The sequence below is a fragment of the Sarcophilus harrisii genome, chromosome 1 (genome assembly GCF_902635505.1).
Source record: "Sarcophilus harrisii chromosome 1, mSarHar1.11, whole genome shotgun sequence".
In the NCBI taxonomy this organism is placed as follows: Eukaryota; Metazoa; Chordata; class Mammalia; order Dasyuromorphia; family Dasyuridae; genus Sarcophilus; species Sarcophilus harrisii.
In genome coordinates, this window is record NC_045426.1 from 536,302,863 (window position 1) to 536,325,879 (window position 23,017).

At 37.2% G+C, this 23,017-nt stretch overlaps 2 protein-coding genes across 2 annotated transcripts in view; one reads left to right on the top strand and one right to left on the bottom strand.

Annotated features, from left to right (window-relative positions):
• The window catches only part of ALDH5A1 (aldehyde dehydrogenase 5 family member A1), a 37,690-nt gene extending 16,855 nt beyond the window's left edge, over positions 1-20,835 (bottom strand). Inside the window, exons 1-5 of the mRNA XM_003760133.4 lie at positions 20,311-20,835; positions 9,024-9,107; positions 6,599-6,769; positions 3,932-4,048; positions 195-338 (exon numbers count right to left, since the gene is read on the bottom strand). Coding sequence (XP_003760181.2) covers positions 195-338; positions 3,932-4,048; positions 6,599-6,769; positions 9,024-9,107; positions 20,311-20,676 — 882 coding nt within the window. The 5' untranslated portion in view covers positions 20,677-20,835. The remainder of the gene's footprint in view (positions 1-194; positions 339-3,931; positions 4,049-6,598; positions 6,770-9,023; positions 9,108-20,310) is intronic.
• Positions 20,779-23,017, top strand: part of GPLD1 (glycosylphosphatidylinositol specific phospholipase D1) — a 61,213-nt gene continuing 58,974 nt past the window's right edge. The window contains exon 1 of the mRNA XM_031946779.1: positions 20,779-20,835. Coding sequence (XP_031802639.1) covers positions 20,780-20,835 — 56 coding nt within the window. The 5' untranslated portion in view covers position 20,779. The remainder of the gene's footprint in view (positions 20,836-23,017) is intronic.

Sequence of the window (23,017 nt, forward strand, 5' to 3'; positions counted from 1 at the left end):
GCTGTGGAAGAACAGAGAACATTAATGGTCTGCTGCCCTTGAAAATTCTGGCCAAATATCACAGACATTTTCCTCGCCTGAATCAAGGGAGGAGTTTTCCAATTCCATCTTTAAGGCCTCTCTTTCTTTCTACTTCTCCTTTACACAATAACTTTTACATTTCATATGATCTATTAAAGTAAACTTCCACATACCTTTCCTGTTGCTGTTGAGCCAGTAAAAGAAATTTTGGATACCAATGGATCAGTGCAAAGAGCTTCCCCAACCTCCTTGGTCTTCTGACGAGAGCAAGGAACCACATTATATACACCTGCAGGAATTCCTGCTTGGTTGGCAAGCTATAAATGAGAGCAAAATGCTGACTTAAAAGGCAAAAGATACAGTAGCTTTGAGTATAACAATTAAGTGAGAACAAAGGGATTCAAGATTTTTAATAAATTTTCCCCTTCACAGCCATTATACAGGGACAAAATCAGAACATGGAGGATTTAGGTGTGAGAGGTAAATATACATACACTTATTTTTACATACATATATATACAGACGTGTATAATATAAGTTTTGGATCAGACTTGTTATTTCAATGTTATCCATTTTAAGATATATGTATATATACACATACATATGTGATTGTGTGTATGTATAAATCTCTTCTTCAACTTAAAGTCTTCTTTAAGTCCTAACTAAAATCCCATTTTCTTCCAGAAGCTTTTCCCAATTCTCTTAATTTTAATGCCTTCCCTTTTAATTATTTCCTATTTCTCCTGTATTTAGCTTGCTTGTACATACTTGTTACCTTCCCTTGTGAGCTCTTTGGGGACAGGGACTGCCTTCTGCCTTTTTTTGTATCCCCAATGCTTAGTACAACACCTGGTACACAGAAGGCACTTAAATGTTTGCTGATTGTCTAGATAATTGTCTGGGGCATTGACAGATTAACTGGCTGTGGGTAACAGTTAGCATCCACCAGAGGCGGGCTGGAACCCATCTTCCTGATGCCAAGGTCAAGTCTTATTCATGTTACCTGTCTTCATCAATATTAAGATTCTCTAATACCACAAAAGTATCATTAAATTGTATTGCTTTCCCCAAGTATGAATCTCAATGTCATACTCTATCTGAAAAACAGACTCTTCCAAAGTAGAAGAACCATCATGCATTTTAATGACGAATTACATTCTCTTATGCTTCTCAGGGAAAAGTTACTTTCTGTTTTATTTCTGAATTGCAATCCCCCTAACAAATCTCATAAACATGACCTTGACCTAAGGACCACAAAGCTAGTCCAAGATTATACTGTTTAAATTTAATGTTAGTAGAGACTGCCCTCCCAATTTTTTGCTTCTAGTCCCAGAATCCCTACTATCTTTCTACGGTTGTAACATGATTATTTTTATTGCCCAAAGCCCAAATGTGATTAAGTCACTTTTCTGCTCAAAGTGTTCTAGTAGATTCCTCTTGCCTTTAGGGTAAAACACAAACTCCTTTGGCATTCAGAAGTCTTCCACAACCTTGTTCTAGTCTATTTCTTCACATTTATTGTATATTATCCTCCTTCACATATTCTATAATTCAATCCAACTAGATTTCTTAGGGTTCCTTACATCACATTCTCTTGTCTTTGTACCTTTGGAAAAACTTTTTTTCCTCCGCTTTCTACCATGTTTGCAGTGCACTCCTTCCTACCTGAACCTCTCAGAATCTCACTTCCTTTGAAGCTCAGTTCAAATGTTCACTCCTAAAAGAAGCCTTTCCAAATCTTTCTCTAGTTATCAGGGTATCCCCTATCCCTGTCCTGTCAATTACCATCCCTCCTTCTTCCCTTCCTTTCTTCCATTCATTCATTTAATATGTGCTTATACACTCACAGTTTTGTCTCTCCCTTTAGACTAAGTAAGCTCCTTGAGAGCAAGAGATACAGAATCTACTCGGAATATACAATGTGCTTGCTGACTGATGTGGTCAAGGAAAGAAGAGTACAATATAACTATGTAAATAATAATGATGATGATGATGATAATGAATAATTCTAATTTTTCTTTCAAGGGGAAAAAATAATCACAGGTCTGGAAGAATATTTTTTAATATTGTAAAATACATCCACAAAAACTGAAAAATAAATAAAGGATAAAGAGAGAAAAAAAGGGCTTGACCAAATATTCCACAGAAAAATGTTCAGCAGAATCTGTACTCTAAAGAGTCCTAAAGAAATGGAGTTAATGGCCTCAGAAAGAAGTCATGCTTAGAAGAGGAGCTCCCTGAGGGCAGAAACTCATCTCAGAATTCCTAGAATTTTTTTGTACTTTATTATAGAAATGCTTCCTTTGTTCCATGAATTGAAAATAAAATAAATTTTAAAAAGAATTCCTAAAAGACTGCTAGAACTCCCATTTTTCTGAACAGTGCTCTAGAGTGCTGTTTCTGGAGGACCATAATCTGTAAACTTTGAGAGTCCATGTTAGAAGGCAGTATATCCAAAGTCAACAGTAGAGAGGAGGCTCCTGTACTGGTCAAGGGCATAAATGAAGAAGTCAAATAGTGACATCAAAGCCCAGAGAGGCTTCATGTATCTGGTACAGAGGGCAGATAAGAAAAAGAGATCTTTTTGAAATTACTTTCTGGAGTTTGTCCAATTAAAGGAAAGCCCTAAGGGAGTTTATTTGGATATATATAATCAAAGATCAAGTTTTTAAAATCCCTGAAAGGAATGGGAAGTTCTCGAAATGCATATTTAGTTAAGAGAAACCCATTTTTCAATTCAATATTTCAATTTCAATTCAAATAAAAATGAAAAACTTTTCTAGAGGGAGATGTAGGCAAAGAAAGAAGTCTTTCCTCACCCTTTACTAATGCTCATTTACATCCACTTGTGACACAGTGGAATGCTGAGTTGGTATCAGAGGACCTACATTTGGATTTTTATTATGTGTACTTGGGGGAAATCACAATTAACTCTGAAACACAGTTTCTTCATTCACAAAATACTGATGCCGGTATTTGTTATCTAAGAGTGCTTGATCCAAATCAAGCCTCCTACGGCAGTCTGCTCCAGTTTTCAGGGTCTTGCCTCATATGATATTGAAAAAAACTAAAACAATTTGCCAAAAGTTCCCTTTTATTCCCTCAACCTTATCTCCAACATATTTCCTCATTATATTCTGCTGAACTTCATTCTCAGAGAGGGAGGCAGCTCTTTTCTTTGTCAAGACCTTGAGAAGTTCCCTTGATCCAATTACCTCCCAGATTTTTCAGCATATTTTTTCCACTAACATACTCACTTTCTCTTATTTTCAATGTCTTTCTATCTCCTGGTTCTTTTTCCATCCAGGGCTCCTTATTCTTAAAAAAAAAAAAATCTTCATTCGATTCGATTATCCCCTATAACAATCATCCTATATCATTCTTCCTCTTTTCAGCGAAATACTTTGAAAGAGTCATCTACCTCTGTCCCATCTTTGTGCCTCGGAATTGCCATGTATCCCTGGAATTTTCTACCCTTTCATTTACACCTCTTAACTTCCTTGACTTTTTTCAACACTCAGCACAAATCTCAGTTCTGCAAAAGAATTCTCTTGGTCCTTTTGTTAATTAGTGCTTTCCTCAATCAGATTACTTTCATCTACTATGTATGTGCATATGTATATGTGTGTGTACATACATACATATGCACTTACATATATCTTGCATTTGCCTTGTTATTTAAATACTGTATCCTCAGAATGTAACCTTACTGAGGGAAGAGACTCTTTACAGCATTTCTTTGTATCCCCAGCAGTTAGCATAGTCCCTGATATATAGTAAGTTTTTAATAAATACTTGATGACTGACATAATGGGTTGGACTAGCTGACCAGTTTTTTTTTCTGATTTTTAAATTTATGACTGTATTTATCAATGTATTTATTAATGAATACATGAAGAAACTTGCTCACCTCACCAAGAGCCAGGGCAGATAGAGGTGTATCTTCTGCAGGTTTTACTACCACTGTGCAACCAGCTGCCAAAGCTGCTCCCACCTTTCGGGTAATCATAGCACTGGGAAAATTCCACTAAGGTCATAAAAAGGAGAAAAAGAAGTTACAAAATAGTTCTGGAGAAATGTCTGCTAGTCCACTGGAATATAAGCTATAATCATTTACTGACTGTTAGTTAGCAACTCTACAGTAAAAAATACAAAATCTAGTGGGAAGAAAACTTTTTTTTCCCTTTTTCTTTAGTAATAAACAAAACTAACCAAAAAAGAAACAAAGTGAATGAAATGCTGTAATGTCAGAATGTCAGAAATCATTAAAGATGGCAGAAAATTCCACTGTTCTTTTTCAGGAACCTTAATATAGAAGATGGCCTAAAAACATACTATATCCATATATTTGCATATAAGGCAGTTAAGGGTGTGTGGAGGATAAAGTGCTGAGTCTAAAGTTAGGAAGACCTGAATATAAATCTGGTCTTGGATACTTACCTGCTGTGTGACCCTAGGTAAGTCAATTTTTGTATTAATTTTTTATTACTTAAATTACATTCAATGGGAAATACAATAGCATCTACCTTACAGGCTTGTTGTGATGATAAAATATAGATAAAGTGCTTAGCATAGTGCCCAACATATAGTCTGTATGCTGATTCCTTCCCCTCCCTTTATATTCAGACATATTTGTAGTACCAAGTTCAGTTCTAGGAGCTGCATTGCCACAGAGGAAGTAGTTCCACAAAAGGATAATCAGGATGGTAAGAAAACTTAAAACCATGTAGTTACAAAGAGTACCTGAAGACATGGGGGAAATAGAAAAGACTTTGGAGGAACATGACAGTTATCTTCAAGTGTTTAAGGAACATCATTAGAGTTCAAATGGGGCTTTCAGATTAACTCATATAAGCTCCTCATTTTACTTGAGGAATCTATGGTAAGGAACCTGGAATCCAGGAAAGCTAGTCCCAGGTCACACAGTTAGCTAGTGACAAAGTGGCTACCCCAATTCCAAGTCCAATGCCCTTCTTAGACCACCACATTGTCCAAAGTCATTTATTTTGCTTGATCCCAGAAGGCAGGAAAAAAACACTAATGAGTTACAAGGAAACACATTTTGCCTCAATATAAAGAAAATTATTTCACAAATAGAGCTTTCAAAAAAGGGCTTTTAGAGGGTACCAATGTTTTTGTTTTTTTTTTTCTTTAGTCATGAGACATTTTCAAGCAGAGGCTAAATGACCACTCTGTTAGGGATACTGTAGGCAGGGTTCATCCTCTGGCTAAGAGTTCAGTTAGATCAAAGAGTTCTTAATTCTTTTTGTCATGGATTCCTTTGGTAATCTGGCAAAATCTATGGACTTTTCTCATAAATAAACGAATAATTGAAGAAAAAATAAAATAAGGATGTTACTTTTTTCACCCAATCCAAATTCACATGGATCCCCTGGAATCTATCCATGGATTCTTTGGAAATGCATGGACTTGGGTTAAGAACCTCTACTATTGATGGCTTTTGAAGTTCCTTCTAGCTTTGTGTACAAAAGATTACATCACTTTACATTTGTTTATGATGATAATAACCTTGAATTAAGCAAACATTTTGCAAAGCGTGACCCATATTACAAAAGGGCTTTTTAGAGTTTAAAGGATTACAAAACATAAAATTAGGCTGAAGAAAGAACTTATCAAATCAAGCAAAAGATACATCATAAGGATATGTCATCATGCCATTGAATTACCTTCCTTGTAAATAAAGCCCTTGCATTCCAATAACACTCATCAGTATATGACTCTTAACCATTTATTTTTAAAAAAAAAAATACATTCTCATTCATCACTGCCACACCTAACATTATCATAAAAGTACTGAGTGACACTCATATATCTTTGAAAAGGAATCAGGAAGATCAAGAACAGATTCAATAATTTTAGGAGGAGTCCAGTTTTTCCTTGATATTTATAAAGCACTATGGACCTCTGTGAATGAAAAATCATAAATAACTCTGTCTCACACAAACCTTTACTTTTAATAATCCTGATTATATTTATTTATCACACAAAACAAATAAAACAATCCACTGAATAAAGAAGTTGCAGTTTCTTCATGAGGGATTAGTATTGAACAAATCTACCATATTATCCAGAGTCTTTGCAGCCACTTTGCAGCTTCATTCAGCACTTTTTTTTAAACAAATTTCCTTCTCTGACTAAAAGTACTGTAGAGAAAATCATGTGACTAAGTCTGGATAGTAGAGAGAAAAAGAGAAAGCATTCCCAAAAAGAATACACAGCCATAGTTCTTTGGCTTTAACTTTTAACAAAATTTCACTGTTTATAATACAGTTGAGTAGATATACTTATGGTAGTAAATGATAAAATTTAATCGATTTGAATTTTTTTTTTAAATGTGCATTGTCTGTGGTTTCTGCAGTTTGCCCCAAATCTTTAAAAATATCTATTTGATTATCAATGGCCAAGTCTTGTGAATAACCAAAACTGAATGTAAAATCCACAAATGTCAAGGATGTCTTTACATTTTATCACACTGAAGAATGTATAAGCTGTTAGATAAATGTTATCATTTCCCCATAAATGATTCTTTCAAGATCTAGCAAATTCTTCCACTTACTGGAGTAATAATGGCAGCTACCCCGACAGGTTGCTTCAGGACCAAGCCCCGCTTATCCTTTGCAGGGGTATAAATGATGTCTCCATAAATGCGTCGTGCTTCTTCAGAAAACCACTCCAGGAAAAGAGCTGAATACAGAACTTCTCCTTGGGCTTCCTTTAGAGGCTTTCCCTAAAATTAAACCAGAAGCATATAAAGGATACATCCATTACTGGATGACTTATGGTTTCACCAGGAGCAGTATAAAAATATAACTTCTAAAACCAGCTAATGGTAATATTAGTAAAATGATTACTCCACAGTTATATAGCTAGTGCCTGAGGAAGATTTCTTTCTGACTTTCTAATCCTATCTATTAAACCATTCTACATGTGACTAAACCGTTCTTATATATCATTTTAAAAAATGCATAACAGTCACAGCTTTGACATCCCTGATAACCAAAAGCCTAGTATTGTTAAGTTTATAATTTTCAAAAGATAAAAACAAAAAGAAAGAAAAGGCTTGTATGTGCTCTTGCATTCTTTAAATTTTAAAAGACTATAATCAGTTTATCCCAAATTCCCAATTTATGAATCATCTTCCTGCTGTAGAGAAATTCCTCAATTTATTATAGGTCTAGGAATCAGTGTCACAAGAGATGAAGGAAATAACAAGTAAGTTAATGTCAATTAGGTGACTAGTAGATAAGAGCACTGGTCCTGAAGTCAGGAAGATCTTTATTTGTCTCAGTTTCCTCAATTGTGAAATGGCAATCATGATAGCACTGATCTCTCAGGGCAGTTATGAGGATCAAATGAGATGAATGTAAATTCCTTAGCATAGTGCTTGGCACATAGTAGGTATTACATAAATGCTAGCTATAATAATTGTTATTCCATTGTTGGTGGAGTTGTGAACGAATCCAACTATTCTGGAGAGCAGTTTGGAACTATGCTCAAAAAGTTATCAAACTGTGCATACCATTTGATCCAGCAATGTTACTACTGGGCTTATATCCCAAAGAGATCATAAAGAAGGGAAAGGGACTTGTATGTGCACGAATGTTTGTGGCAGCTCTCTTTGTAGTGGCTAGAAACTGGAAACTGAGTGGATGCCCATCAATTGGAGAATGGCTGAATAAATTGTGGTATATGAATGTTATGGAATATTATTGTTCGGTAAGAAATGACCAACAGGATGATTTCAGAAAGGCCTGGAGAGACTTACACGAACTGATGCTGAGTGAAATGAGCAGGACCAGGAGATCATTATATACCTCAACAACAATACTATATGATGACCAGTTCTGATGGCCCTGGCCATGCTCAGCAATGAGATCAACCAAATCATTTCCAGTGGAGCAGTAATGAACTGAATCAGCTATGCCCAGGGAAAAAACTCTGGGAGATGACTAAAAACCATTACATTGAATTCCCAATCCCTATATTTTTGCCCACTTGCATTTTTGATTTCCTTCACAAGCTAATTGTACAATATTTCAGAGTCTGATTCTTTTTGTACAGCAAAATAACAGTTTGGTCATATACAAAAAATATATATATATAATAATTGTTATTCAATTTTCCTATATTGGTAAAAGTCTACATTTAGTGCATGAATTTTCAATTTCCTTTTTTTTTTGCTGAGGCAAATGGGATTAAGTGACTTGCCCGGGGTCACACAGCTGGGAAGTATTAAGTGTCTGAGGCTAGATTTGAACTCAGGTCCTCCTGACTTCAAGGCTGGTGCTCTATCTATACCACCTAGCTGCCCCTGAATTTTCAATTTTCATAGCTATTTAGGAAAATGTATGAGTGCAAACGAGATGGACTGATCAAGAACAAGGAATGAAAGGTGTTTTATCCTAAGTGCCTACATTGGTCTCTTCCCAATGTCACCAAAAAATAAGGAAACAAGATGAACGGACCTCCATTGGACAGGGACATGAATAAGATTCACAGAGGCAAATACGGATGGGTCATGATCTGCAATGTTAGAGAGAACTTCCAAACCAATGTTATCACAGATCCACTGACACATTTGACTAGCTAATCAGTGGCCAGGGGATTATTATTTTAATTTATTCATCTCACTACACAATAATAACAATATTAAAGAGAAGTCAAGAGTCCTTGTTTAGCAAAGGATTCCTACACACCTACACACACTGCAAGAAGAGATAACAGGGCCATCCTGTTCAATATATATCTGAACAGAAACCACTCTAAAACATACTCAATAAATGGTCATTCCTCCTCTACTTAAAGTTACTCTCCCATTTTTTAGCATAAGAAAATGAGAACCTTATTTGAGACTTCAAATATATATTCCTAGTGTCAGAATAGCACACTTATACATCACCCTGGCTATGGTTACAGATCTTCAGGATAGCTTCAAGCCAGGAAAAGCTATGAGAGTCAGGCAGACTACTCACTGTACTCACATTTTCAGCTGTGATTATCTTGGCAAGGTCATCTTTATTCTTTATCATCAGATCATACCATTTTCGCAGTAATACACTCCTTTCCTAAAGAACAAATAAAAACCAGAAAGCATTATCTAATTGGCCCATAGTTCAAAGAATGACAGATGACTATAAATTTCTCAAAACATTCCAGGCATATGGGATGATGTGAGTAAAGAAAAAAGAGATGGGGTAAGCCCAGAACTCAAAATTTAAGAGAACAAAAAAAGTTTGACTTTTACGTGAAAATGAAAACAAAAAGCTATAAGAAATGAGGCTGAGCAGTGTTACTACTGGGTTTATATCCCAAAGAGATTTTAAAGGAGGGAAAGGGACCTGTATGTGCAAGAATGTTTGTGGCAGCTCTTTTCATAGTGGCAAGGAACTGGAAATGTGGATGCCCATCAATTGGAGAATGGTTGGGTAAATTGTGGTATGTGAATGTTATGGAATATTATTGTTCGGTAAGAAATGACCAGCAGGATGATTTCAGAAAGGCCTGGAGAGACTTACATGAAGTGATGCTGAGTGAAATGAGCAGGACCAGGAGATCATTATATACTTCAACAACAAGACTGTATGATGATTAATTCTAATGGACATGGCTCTCTTCAACAATGAGATGATTCAAACCAGTTCCAATTGTCCAGTAATGAAAAGAGCTATAGACACCCAGAGAGAGGACTGTGGGAGCTGAGTGTGGATCACAACATAGCATTTTCACTCTTTCTGTTATTGTTTACTTGCATTTTTGTTTTCCTTGTCAGGTTTTTTTTTTTTTTCTTTCTAGATCCAGTTTTTTTTGTGCATCAAGATAACTGTGTGTGTGTGTGTGTGTATATATATATATATATATATATATATATATATATATATATATACACACACACACATATATTGGATTTAGCATATAATTTAACATATTTAACATGTATGGGACTACCTGCTATCTAGGGGAGGGGGTGGGGAGGAGGGGAAAATTTGGAACAGAAGGTTTTGTAAGGGTCAATGTTGAAAAAATTACCTATGCATATATTTTGTAAGTAAAAAGCTATAATAATAATAAGAAAAATAAAACAAAAAGAAAGAAAGGAAGGAAGGAAAGAAGGAAGGAACAAAGGAAGGAAGGTATGAAGGAAGGAGGCTGAGAACAGGAACCGGACCAAGAAGTGGAGTCATTTTAGGTTTGGTACAGACCAGACAAAATGATTTTCTGATGGTTTCCTATGAGAGACCCCATTCTCCATTTCTGCAACTTTGTTCAGGCTGTCCTCCAGGCTTAGAATGTATTCCTAGTTTCCTTTACACTTACCTCAACAGTTACCTCTATAGAATCTTTCTTGGTCATCTCCAGCTTTTTAATATTTCTACTCAAAAAATTTCTTCCTAGACTATGAAACTGTGTGTATCCTTTGATCAACAGTAATACTACTGAGTCTGTGTCCCAAAGAGATCATAAAAGAGGGAATAAAAGACCCACATGTGCAAAAATGTTTGTGGCAGCCCTTTTTGTAGTAGCAAAGAACTGAAAATTCAGTGGATGTCCATCAGTTGGGGAATGATTAAATAAGTTATGATACATGAATGTAATGGAATATTATTGTTTTATAAGACATAATGAGCAAACTGATTTCAGAAAAGCCCAGAGAGAATTACACGAACAGATGCTGATTAAAGTGAGCAGAACCAGGAGAACACTGTACATAGTAACAGCAAGATTATACAATGACCAACTATGACAGACTGTGCTCTTCTCAGCAGTGTAGTGATCCAAGACAATTCCAATATATTTGGTATGTAAAATGCCATCCACATCCAGGAAGGGAGTACTATGGAGACTGAATGCAGATGGAAGAGTACTATTCTCATTTTTTTGTATGATCACTTTTTCTTTCTCGTTTTTTTCCCCCTTTTGGTTTAATTTTTCATTTATTTTTTTCCCAGTAGTATTTTATTTTTTCAAATACATTTAAAGATAGCTTTCAACATTCATCTTTATAAACTTTGTATTCCAAACTTTTCTCCCTTCTTCTCTTACCTCTCTCCTTCCCAAGATAACAAGCAATCTGATATAGGTTAAATATGTGCAATCCTTTTAAACATTTTTCCATACTAATCTGACTTTTTTTTTTTGCACAACATGACAAAACATGGAAATGTTTAAAAGTACTGTACATTTATGACATATCAGATTGCTTGCATCTTGGGAAGAGGGGAGGTAAGGAAAGGAGGGAGACAAAATATGGAAATGGAAATCTTACAAAGAAAAGTGTTAAAAATTATCTTTACATGTATTTGAAAAATTAGATACTATTGAGATTTTTTTTTTTAATTTCCTTCTTACCATTTCACGTATACTTATCTCTGTGTACACAAGTGTCTCTTTCAATATAAAGTAAGCACCTTGAGGATATGGACTGATTCAATTTTGTCTTTTTATCCCAAGTGTCCAGCATACAATGGGACTTGATAATAAGAACAGAGAATCAAAGATTTTTGTATACACCTTAAAATGATCTTAAAAAATAAGTAAATGTAAAACAAGGAGTAAAATCTTAATGTAAAAATCTTTCCCTTTAAAAAGCCAGAAGTAAATGAATATAGCAAAAACAAACAGAAAACCCTACAATACTTGTTTTGTCCCCCTCCTTGATGTCAAGAAGTTCGACCACTTTGGGCCATTTTTTCTCCTTGTTCCTTCTTTTTTTAAATCATTTTTGAAAATCAGGTTATAACTGATTATATCTGCTCTTCAGTCAAAGTACATACAGTTCTGGTTCAGCTGATTTTATTGTAGAACAACTTGTAGAGACCTTTCTGTATTCCCTTGTATGTTTCATATTTATTTTTTTAAATGGCACAATATTCCATTACATGAAGACATTATAATTTATTCAGCTATTCTCAAAACTGCTGAACATATAGAAAGTTATCTCAAAGAAAACTATTGATGATATATTTTTGCAGATGAGGCCCTTTTATGAGTATCTGGGGGAAAATTTCTAGCACTGATTTGAAAAGTTTTGTTACTTTCTATCCAGTGCCATAGTCTCTTCAAAAAAAAATTTATAACCATGTGCAGTTTTGCCAGCAATGAATTTTTCCTGTTTTTATTATTATTTTTTCTATCTTACTGGGCATCTTAATGGTTACCTTGATTTGCATTTTCCTGAGGCTGAGAAATTTGATTATCTTTTCATGTGGTTTCTAAAAGTTTGTATTTCCTCCTTTGTGAATTATCTGTTCATATCCTCTCACCATTCCTCCAGTGGGGAGTGTATATTATTAATCTTATAAATATGCATCAGTTCCTTATACATCATAGATTTTTATTTGATATCAAATTTAATTTAATCCTAGAGAAACTTCCTTTCGTTATGCAAAACCCCTTTATCATTAAGTAAGCAAGGTTACCACAAGCTTAGAGAAACCAGAGGCTGAGAGTGGAAGATCAACTCCTCCCCTTATGCCAGAGACTCCTGTACAAGATAGATAGTAGGGGAACTAAACAATGGAGTTGGGGGAAACTTTGAAGTAAGGTCTGGGAATCCCTCCCTTGCAGAGATATTTACAAGTCTTCAGAAGGCCTGCTTTCCACAAAAAAGAAAAAAAGAAAAAAAAGAAAAAAGAAAATCCTCCTCAAGAAAGGAGACTAATTCTACAGTGAAAGCCTAGGAGAAGCATCAAGGTTACAAGGTAATTTTGTACACACAAGTGTAGGGGCCAGCCAAGAGAGAGTAAGTAGTTTTCCTCCTAAGACAAAGAACTCCAATCTTCCTCCATTGTCATACTGGGATAACCAAACCCATTTATTATGTCTCTAATGATTTGTTCTGATTGCTCATCAAAAAATTTTGAACAAGATCAGGTGTGTATTAGGAAAACTATCCTGCCATGGTGTGTAAGATGAAGTGGAGGGAGGAGAACCTGGAGAGCCTGGGATAGGGTGGTGACAGAAAGAATGGAAAGGAGGGGACACATACCAAGGACACTTTGGAGATACAAGTGATAGGACTTGGCAACTGAATGTGGGATGAGGGGAAGGGAGGAGTCAAATACAACTCCAAGGTTACAAGCAGGGATGACACAAAGTCCATGGTATCACTATTTTCCCAGAGATAGGGTAATCAAGATAAACAGGTTCTTGAGGGAGGGGGAAGGAAGAAATATGAGCTCAGTTTTATTCATGTTGAACTTGATGTGAAAAGGGAACATAGGGATGGTGATGTCCAGCTGGCAATATAAATTCTAGTTTCAGAGAAACGTCACAGTTAGAGATGATAACTTGAGGATTATACATGTCAAGGAAAAATCTGCAACCATGGGAATGAAGATCACCAAAGGAGAGAGTCCAAAAAGGAAAAGAACCAAAGATGGAGGCTTAAGAAACAGGAAAGGAGGAACAAATCAGATGAGAAACAAAGGAAGAAAGTGTAGAGAAATAGGGTAAAAGATGAAAAATGATATAAATCCTCTCTTATAACCTGTCCCTTATATTATAGTCCCTTATAACCTGACTTCCACCCACATTTTTTAAAAAATAATTATAACTTTTTATTGACAACCCATGCCAGGGTAATTTTTTACAACCTTATCCCTTGCACTCACTTCTGTTCCGACTTTTCCCCTCCCTCCCCTATCTCCTCCCCCAGATGGCAAGCAGTCCTATACATATTAAATATGTTACAGTATATCCTAGATACAATATATGCGTGCAGAACCAAACAGTTCTCTTGTTGCACAGGGAGAATTGGATTCAGAAGGTAAAAATAACCTGGGAAGAAAAACAAAAATGCAAACAGTTTACATTCATTTCTCAGTGTTCTTTCTTTGCCACCCACATTTCTTACCTTATGTCTTACTCCTGTTTACATCCTCTACAATCCAGCAACACAAGATTCTTTGCTGATTCTCCAACAAGATATTTTATTTCTTGATTTTAGGCTTTTTCACTGATGTCCCCCATGTCTGGAATTCTCTCCTTCTTCATCTCCTAGCTTCCTTCAATTATCACTTAAAATCTCACCCTCTGGAAGAAGCCTTACCCAATCCCCCTCATAGCTACTGTGTTCTTTTAGTGACTATCTGCAATTGTATGTGTGGTCTCTGCCCCATTAGACTGAGAATTCACTGAGAACAAGGACTGAGTTTGCTCCTCTTTGCCTCCTCAGCACTTATCACAGCGTCTATCAAACATTTTTTTTTTGCTGAGGCAGTTGGGGTTAAGTGACTTGCCCAGGGACACACAGCTAGGACATGTTAAGTGCAGATTTGAACTCGGGATCCTCCTGACTTCAGGGCTGGTGCTCTACCCACTGTGCCATCTAGTTGCCTCTGTCAAACAAATTTTTAACAAATCTTTGTTGACTTGACCTGGCATAGTTTCTTCCCTTAAGGAAGTAGACTCTACTGCTGGAATATGACATACACAAATAATATGATAGGGGCAAAGAAAAAATCTGGACAAAGTGTTCTAGGGAATTTTGAGAATGAAGAAATCATTTTTCCGTTGGAAACTTAGGGAGGGAAAAATTAGGAAAGGGGAAAGGCTTAGTTAAGGGTTCATGGAAAAGGTGGAAGCTGGGCTAAATTTTAAAAGAAGAAGAGTATATGGAGAATCATGGAATCTGAAAACTGGACTTGAGCAGACATCTGGTCATATACAAAAGGAAGTCTCATTATATTCCCAACAAGTGGTCGGCTAGTTTCTGCCTGAACGTCACCAAGAAGAGGATCTCCCCCCTCAACTTCTTTTGGATGCTCAAAATAGAGAAGGACAAATGAGTATTTAAGTATTGAGAAATGACTGATGGATACTCAGAAGCAAGGTGTTACAGAGAAGGAGGGAGGGGGAAGAATGTTTCCTATCAGATAGTTATATTCAAAGCACATGAGGTGTGAGTAAGGATGCTTGACCAACAGAACATGTACCTACATGTCTGCCAAGCGATAAACACATATTGTCATGGTCCTATATTCCCCAAGCAGAAAATTAAGATATAATATTACTTTTCCTACTCTAAGCATGAACACACAACTGAACTTGTATTGATATACTTCTTCATCTGGATTATTCCTCCCTACTCTTCTGAGTGGTCTGACAAGTTCTTTTTATTATTTCACAAGGGTGTTCTTTAGACTAATGCTTATAAACCTTAAACTGCTTGGGGCTCCTTGGAGAACAGGCATCACAGACTTTAAATAACAACAATAAAATACCAATTACATCTTGTTTACTCACAATACAGTAAGAAGACTATGAGTTCATACATGTAAACACATGTATGTGATGACAGTGACAGGTCCTTTTGGGACAAGACAAGAAAGAAATAACTCATTAAAAAAAACAAACTCTCGGTCTAATGGGGGAGAGAGCACACATATAATTGTAGATAGTCACTAAAGGAACACACTAACATTAAGGGGGATTGGGTGAGGTTTTTTAAAAAAAATCAAAAAGCTATGTTCTAATCTATGAGAAACCTCACCCATCCAGGGAAATCTCAGGTTCTTTTCCTACATTCAAACACTTTTATGCCTATTTGTCAGCCCAATTCCCAACATAGTCCAAAGTCTCCCATTTCATCTCAAATTCTGGGACACTGCCATTGTTGCTATTTAAACAAACTTCCTTTCATTCAAGGTCTTTACTCTCCACTTATTCCATTTCATTTTCCACCTTCTTATGCTAAAGAAAATCTAGCTTTCCCCAAAAGATATTTTATCTCTTAAAAGCCTCTCCAGGACTGAATGCTTCTTTTCTCAGATATGGAAATAGGAAGAAAAGACATGCTTCTTGCACCTCACTTGAGCTTCTAGACTGTCTCTTTGTCATCATCTCTCAGCAATTTCTTCCATGACATTTACTTCCTTCATCTAATATACCTAACCAGAACTTGGTCTGCTGTTCCCTAGGTCATTTTTCTTCCTTTCTCATGTAGTTGAGTACCTGGTTTATAGTTTTCCTCTCCACTCCATATATATCTATATCTATATCTATATCCTCCTTAAAAAAAAAATCTGTTTATTTAAAAAAAAAAACACAGAAGAAAAACAGAAAAGGAAAATCTCTTTCTTAAGGAATTTAATACATATTTCATACCCCTTTGTTTTCTTTTTCCTTTTTGCCTCACTTTCCCAATTCATCAAGTTCCTCAATTTTTATGACCTATACATTCATTCTACTTCAAGGCCCACCGAAGGATAGTCATACTCTTGTATGTCACCATCACCCATAAAGATTCTACTTCCATAAAACACAATTCATATTCTTCACTCTGTATACCGCCTGCTACTCATCTATTTCTTCCCCTGTATTGCCTTCTAAATGTGTGCTTCATTCTTACAATGATGTCCCAGCCACCTACTTCAAACCACTGTGGTAAGGATCAAATGAGAAATCAGTAAAGCAGTCAGCAAAAACACCTGGCATATAATAGGTGCTTAATAAATTCTTGTTCCCTACTTCCTTCCTCATTTCCCGGGTCTATCACCCCTGCTCTGGTTTGGTTTTCCTCCCTTCAGTTTTGATCAGTTCAACTGTACACAACCCTCTCTTCTTGGTGCTGAAGTCCCATAGATCCAATCCTTGTCCCTCTATCAATATTCCCCTTGAAACTCTCCCCTTAACATGCCATGTTAAATTCCAACTTGGGGCTGCCCTTCTCTATCTCCTCCACTTTTATTCTTGTGATTCTGGTGAAAATCATATAACCACGCTGAATGTGTTCCCCATAAATACATTATCTAATATTAAATGGTCCTTCTCTACTGACAGTGCTTTTCTTCCTTTTTTGATACTCAACTATACTTCTCATGGCAGCTATTCTAAACCTTCTCAATTTTTCTTAAGTTTCCTATACCTATATCTTGCCACTTAGCAAGCACTTCAAGTTCCTTCTTTTACTCTACTCTCTCATCTCCTTTACTCAAGTGTTTGATAAAGATGTAGCTCTTTCCCCTTACCAAAACTTATCTTTATTTATACTTTTATTTATACTTATATTTTATATAATACTTTATATTTTTATTTATACTTATACCCATTCCTTTCCCTCTTCTCTCAAACTTTTCTTGATTATTCCCTTACTTAAAATCTTCCATTATCTATTCTCCTTATCTATTAACTCCTTTTCTGCTGCCCTCAAGTAAATTCAGTTCTCTCCCATCTATTAAAAAAACAACAAAATTTCTTTATTTGATTTTCCCACACACTCAAACTATTTATTCCCCAGTTTCCTCTTTTAGGGAGAGTCTATATTTACTGCCTTTGTTTCCTTTCTTTTTATTCATGTCTTAAGTCCTTTGAGAATTTGGCTTCTAAACACAGCACTCCACCAAAAATTGTTTTCACAAGTTACCAATATTTCTTAACTATTAAATCCAGAGCTTTTTTTTCCCCCCCCTCAACCCTTATTCTAGTTTAACCTTTCTGTGGCTTCTAATAATGTAAGGCACTCTTTTTTTGCACATCCCCTCCTCTGGGATCCATGACAGTTTCTCTTTTGATTCTTTCTGTTCCTTCCATTTTTGCTGTTATTTATCGATCACTGCTCTTCTCCCATCCATTAAGTGTAGAAATTCCATCATAGGCTCTCTTCACTTCTCTCTCTACAATTTCTTTCTTGGTGATTTCAAGTCCCATGGATTCAATTATGCAATTCGATCTAAGTGAATGAATCCTAACACTATATAGTCATCCCTAAGCTCTTTTTCCTGAACTCCAGTCATGAGTTACCAACTGTCTGTTCGATCTCCCCAACTAGATGTCCCAAAAGGAACTCATTATATTTTCCCTAAAATTTATGCCTCCTTCAATTTTCCCATTTTTCTTAAAGATAATACTATTGTTTTAGCGATCCAGTTTAAGATTCTTGGTTTTATCACTGGCACATCCCTTCCCTTTAACACCATCATTTTCAATTCCACCTCTACAATCGAGACTTACAGGATCTCCTTTGGCAGTCTAGTAAAATCTATAGGTCCCCTCTCAGAATAATGTTTTTAAATGTATCAATTATATTGAAATAGTTACCAAAATATTAAAAAAAATTTATACCCTAGATTAATAACTCTTGCATCATTTTATTTTTCATATTCCCTTATTTCCACTCACATAGTCACTCTTGAACTCCTGCAAAATGTCATTGGTTTTCTTTGAAATGAAGGACAAACAATAATTGATCTCCATGATCTCTGCCTTCTCTTTATGAAGCTGCTAAACTGGTACTCAAAAAACCAGATCTGATCATATTACTCTTACTCAAAAATATTGAATGGCTCCCTCTTGCCTCTATGATAAAATACAAAATCTTCATACTGGCATTTAAAACCCTCTACAATATAGGTGCCAAACTTCAGCCTGCCAGATTCCTGCCTGCAAAACTTCTCAGTTCCCCCAGAACCAGATTAAAATGTAACTGAGAAATGTTTAACCAAAAAAAAAAAAAAAATACAATATATCATAGATAACATTAATTTGTGCTAGATTGCATAGTGGAAAAAGCTCAGGGCCTAGACTTAGAAAGACCTTAATTCAGATACTCCCTTGTTGTGGAACCCTGGATAAATCACTTAATCCTGTTTGCCTTAGTTTTTTTCCTCTGTAAAATGATCTAGAGAAGGAAATGAAAAACCCCTCCAAAATCTTTACTCAAAACAACCCCAAAAAGGGTCACAGAGAATCAGTCACAACCAAAAACAACCAAACAAAAAAATGGTCTATGGGGATTTGTTTCTATTGAGTTTGAAATCAATTAAGTTTACAATTTGAGAGCTTACTACCTTTTCAGGTATATTATATATTACTTCCCTTCATGCTATATGCATTCCAGCCATCTTCACTATACACAACCTTGCTATCTTATCTCTGGGCTTGTGCATACTGCCTGGACCCAAGGCCTCATCTATATCTCTTAGAAGTCCATTTCCTTCATCAGTTGGCTAAGGTGATGCCTTCTAGGGAAAGGTTTTTCTGATCCCTTAAAAGAGTGCCTCGCACATAGCAGTCACTTAAAAAATAATTTTCCTCAAAACAACATGGTATGATAGGAAGTACAATGATTATTACCTCTATTTTGCATATAAAGAAAAAAGATTAAGTAGTGTCTTTCATGAATTTCGGAATAAGAGGTTGAATTATTCTTTTTCTAAGTAAGGCGAAATCTGTAATACTATTTTATAAGACACATCCTTTATCATTCTTCTTGTTAAATAAATGGGGGAATTACTTATGTAGTAACTTAGTAGAATTGGCTACTTAGACTGTGAAAATCCACTATCTAGTGGGATTGTAGCAGGGATGAATGAAGTCTGTCCAGAAAGACAGGCTGGGTCAATACCAAATCAGTGTGGATATGAAGGAAAAATATTATTTTCTTTTTGAAATGAATAGTATCATCATTAAGAAGACTATATTACTATACATAAATCCCACTTAATTCTTCATTCTTTTGCTTGAATTTCTGAATTCCTTGTCCCTATACATACATTCTGATTTTATTATTTTCTTTTCACTTTGTGACTAAATCTCATGAAAAGGATAGAGTAGAGAAAAAAAAGGAGAGAGCTGGTTCTAGAATTAAGGCATTTAGAATTAATGGCAGGAACAGGGAAAGGTAATCCGTGAATGGATGTAGGTGACCTCTGAACCCATGTGTAGTTTGATTTAGTGATCAAAATAGGATGCGCTTAACTTCAAGTCAAGATGTTAAGGATCATTGATAATTAAAGATAATTTATATAAACAAGTTCCTAAGCCAAAGGCAAGAATTTCTTAGGTCAGTTTCCTGTAGGGCTCTAATTCCCTTGGAAGTCAAGGTTATCTCTGGTTTCCTTAACAGAAACTCAGTGTTTTAGAGAAATGACTTGTCCACAATCATATACTTAGTATGGTGGCAGACCTGGACCAATCATTTGCTCCTCCACTACAACAGAGACAAGATTTGCACCAAAAGTCATGTAAATTAGATTAGATTAAATTCTTAAGAAAGCTTCCCGGACACGAACCTGGGACAGTGCCTTTTTTCTTCTGGAAGGAGAGGGAGATTACTCTCTCAGTTCAGAGGTCACCTGCACCCAATCACTGACTTTCTTTCCCTTTTCCACTTTTGCCACTAGCCCTAGATGCCCTAGTTTCTGACACCAAGTGTCACTGATGGGTGGTACGGTTGACATTGGCAAAGTCCTCTCTTCTGGGGGAGGAAAGTTTCCCATGCTGGCAGGGCCCACTTTCTCCTCCTCCTCCTCCTCCCCAGGGCACTCTCACCTTGGCAGAGACGCCCCTCCAGCTGGAGAACGCCTGGTGGGCAGCGCTGACGGCCCTCCGGGCCTCGGCCGCCCCGCAGTCGGCCACGCGCCCTAGCTGGGCACCGCTAGCCGGGTCCTGCACGGGGAAGGTGCCCGAGGCGGCGGGCAGCCAGCGGCCCCCCACGAAGGCGTCCGTGCGCAGCAGGGCCTGGGGCAGCCGGGCCGGACCCCCGCTGTAGCTTCGGAGCGGGTGGGGGCCGGGCCCAGGCCGGGGCCCCGCCGCAGGCAGAGGCGGGAGAGGGCGGCGGGGGCGGAGATTAACGCCCGGAGGAGGCCAGGCCAGTCGCAGGGCCCGGCAGTTCTGCAGCTGCCAGCAGCTGGTCATGGTCCAGGAGGCAGCGGCGGCGGCGGCGGCGGCGGCGAAAAGGCGAGTGAGCTCCCGGGTGCGGGCGAGCCGGGCCGGGGTGCAGGGAAGCAGCGGCACAGAGATGCGCAGGCAGAGGCAGGCGGAGCAGCAGAGCTCGGGCCGCGCGGCGCAACCCCAGTACGCACTCTCCCCACGCCCCCTTCCCTGCCCCCACGCTGGGCTCCTTCCTCTCTCCCTCCCACCCTCCCTCCGAGGACTTTGCACCTGTCTCCTTGCGCTCACTGCAAAGCACCGCGCACTTTTGCATTTCTGCTGGAGAAAAGAGAACCGGGAAAGAGAGGAGTTAAATTCTAGCCCGGAAATGTGTTCGCCAACTTGAGAAGAGATTCGCTTTCCTCTAATATGTATAGTGGGATTCCTCTTCGGGTCTGGAGTTGGACCAGATAGCTGGCGAGGCTCCTTCCCAGGTCTAGGATTCGGGGGCTCCTTTCCCTTTGAAATTCATCCAGCGCCCCTTCTGGTGTTGGGTCCAGGACCTTCCTCACCAGTTACACCCGTAACAAGTGCGGACGGAGCGAGCCTGGTCTCTAGCAAAACCCAGTATTTCTTGTCCCCGCTGATGATCTTAGCATCCTTTTCTCCATCTCAGCATCTTGTTGCAAATAGGAACTTATCTCCGCTTCAGAGGAGATTTACCTACAGATTCCTTTGCTCATCTTTGTATAATAAAAGTTATTTACGTCTTTATAGCTGATCAGGGAAGGTTTAGTCCAGGGAACCTCTCAGAGGGAACGTATTTCTGCAAGGGAGAGTGCTTTTCTTAAAGGGTCTAGTTGGTCTTTCTGGTGACCGTAGTGGTGACATAGAGTGCTCATTGATCATTAAAAAAAATCAGGATTCATTTTTTCATCTTTAGAACTACCACATGCCTTTGGGACTTCATTTACAGGAATAAATACAAATATCATAGCATTCATGGTCAGTCACAATCTGATCGCATTGTACCTTTCCAAACTTATTTCTCACTAATCCTACTTCTTTACTCTCTGGTCCCACAGAATTGGACCATTGGTTATTTCCTGATGTTGCCCAGCTTTCTCCCACTTTTGTACATTGTGTGGGCTTTCTTTCTTGTCTAATAGGACGCCCTATAAACCTCAGTTAATTAAACTTTTTTCCAGCTTGGGTCACCTCTTCTAGGAAGGTTTCAATGATTCTCATCTCTCCTCCCCTAGCTATGTGACTCCCAATTTTCCTATCTCTCTTCTATATTCATTTGTAGCATCAGACTTCTAAAAGCCATATGTCTATTTTTAAAAATCTTTTCTCTCACCTGCAAGCTCTTTGAAGGCAGCCAGTTCCTGGCTGAGGTCTCTCCATAATTTATTTGTCTCCTATTACCTTGATTTACTTGATATATATTTTGTATTATCTTATATTCTATATTCTCGAAGGCAGTGATCATTTTGCCTTTATCTTCCTATCCTTACTGTGCCTTGCACATAATATGCATTTAATAAATGATCAATTTGTACCCAGTTCTTAACAAATAATGCGAATTATATTAAATTGGCATTTATTGTAGATCATCAGAACTCCAGGATGCTTCTTACAGGAACACTATATTAATCACAAAACTTCGCATAAAACTGGCCAGAACTAGGCCGAGTCTCATGGGATTTCAGTGATGGTACCATCTTTTGATGGATATTTGGAGGCATGCCCTTGAAATGTTCTTGTAAATGGTATAAGGTCAATGTCAATCATCTTACATTTATCCAATAACCATTCCAGGATGGACTTGGTGCTAAAGGTACTAAAGATTTAAGTGACATCACACTGGGAAATCTACAAATCATAAGGATTCAATCAAATTCTTCAAACAATTATATCAAAACACTGTGCTGGCTCTGGGCATACAAAGACAAAAACCCGAAACTATCCTTGTTCTTAAGGTCTGTATAGTCCTGAAAGAAACCAGTAGTTTTCTAGAATAAGAATACTCAAAGAACAGAAGGGTTTTAAATGAGAATAATTGAAATGCTAAACTTGGAAATGCAAGTTGGGCTGTCATGACAATAATGAGAATGCAATTTGAGTTGACAGTTTATGAATTAAGCAATTTGTCAAAATGAAATCACCCTTATTAGGTTTGGGTGTGTGTATCTTTGTCCTTGAAAGCACTGATATTTTAAACAAGAACCCTGCTTAAGTCTCCTAAATTGGATAATAATAATTATGAGAAAGTAAAACTGCTCCCTCAACCTGTGGATTCAGGTTAAACCGACAACCATTAGATTTGGGATTAATAACTTGAAAAATATTTTCTCTTTCTAACAACATTGAATTTATCAGTTAT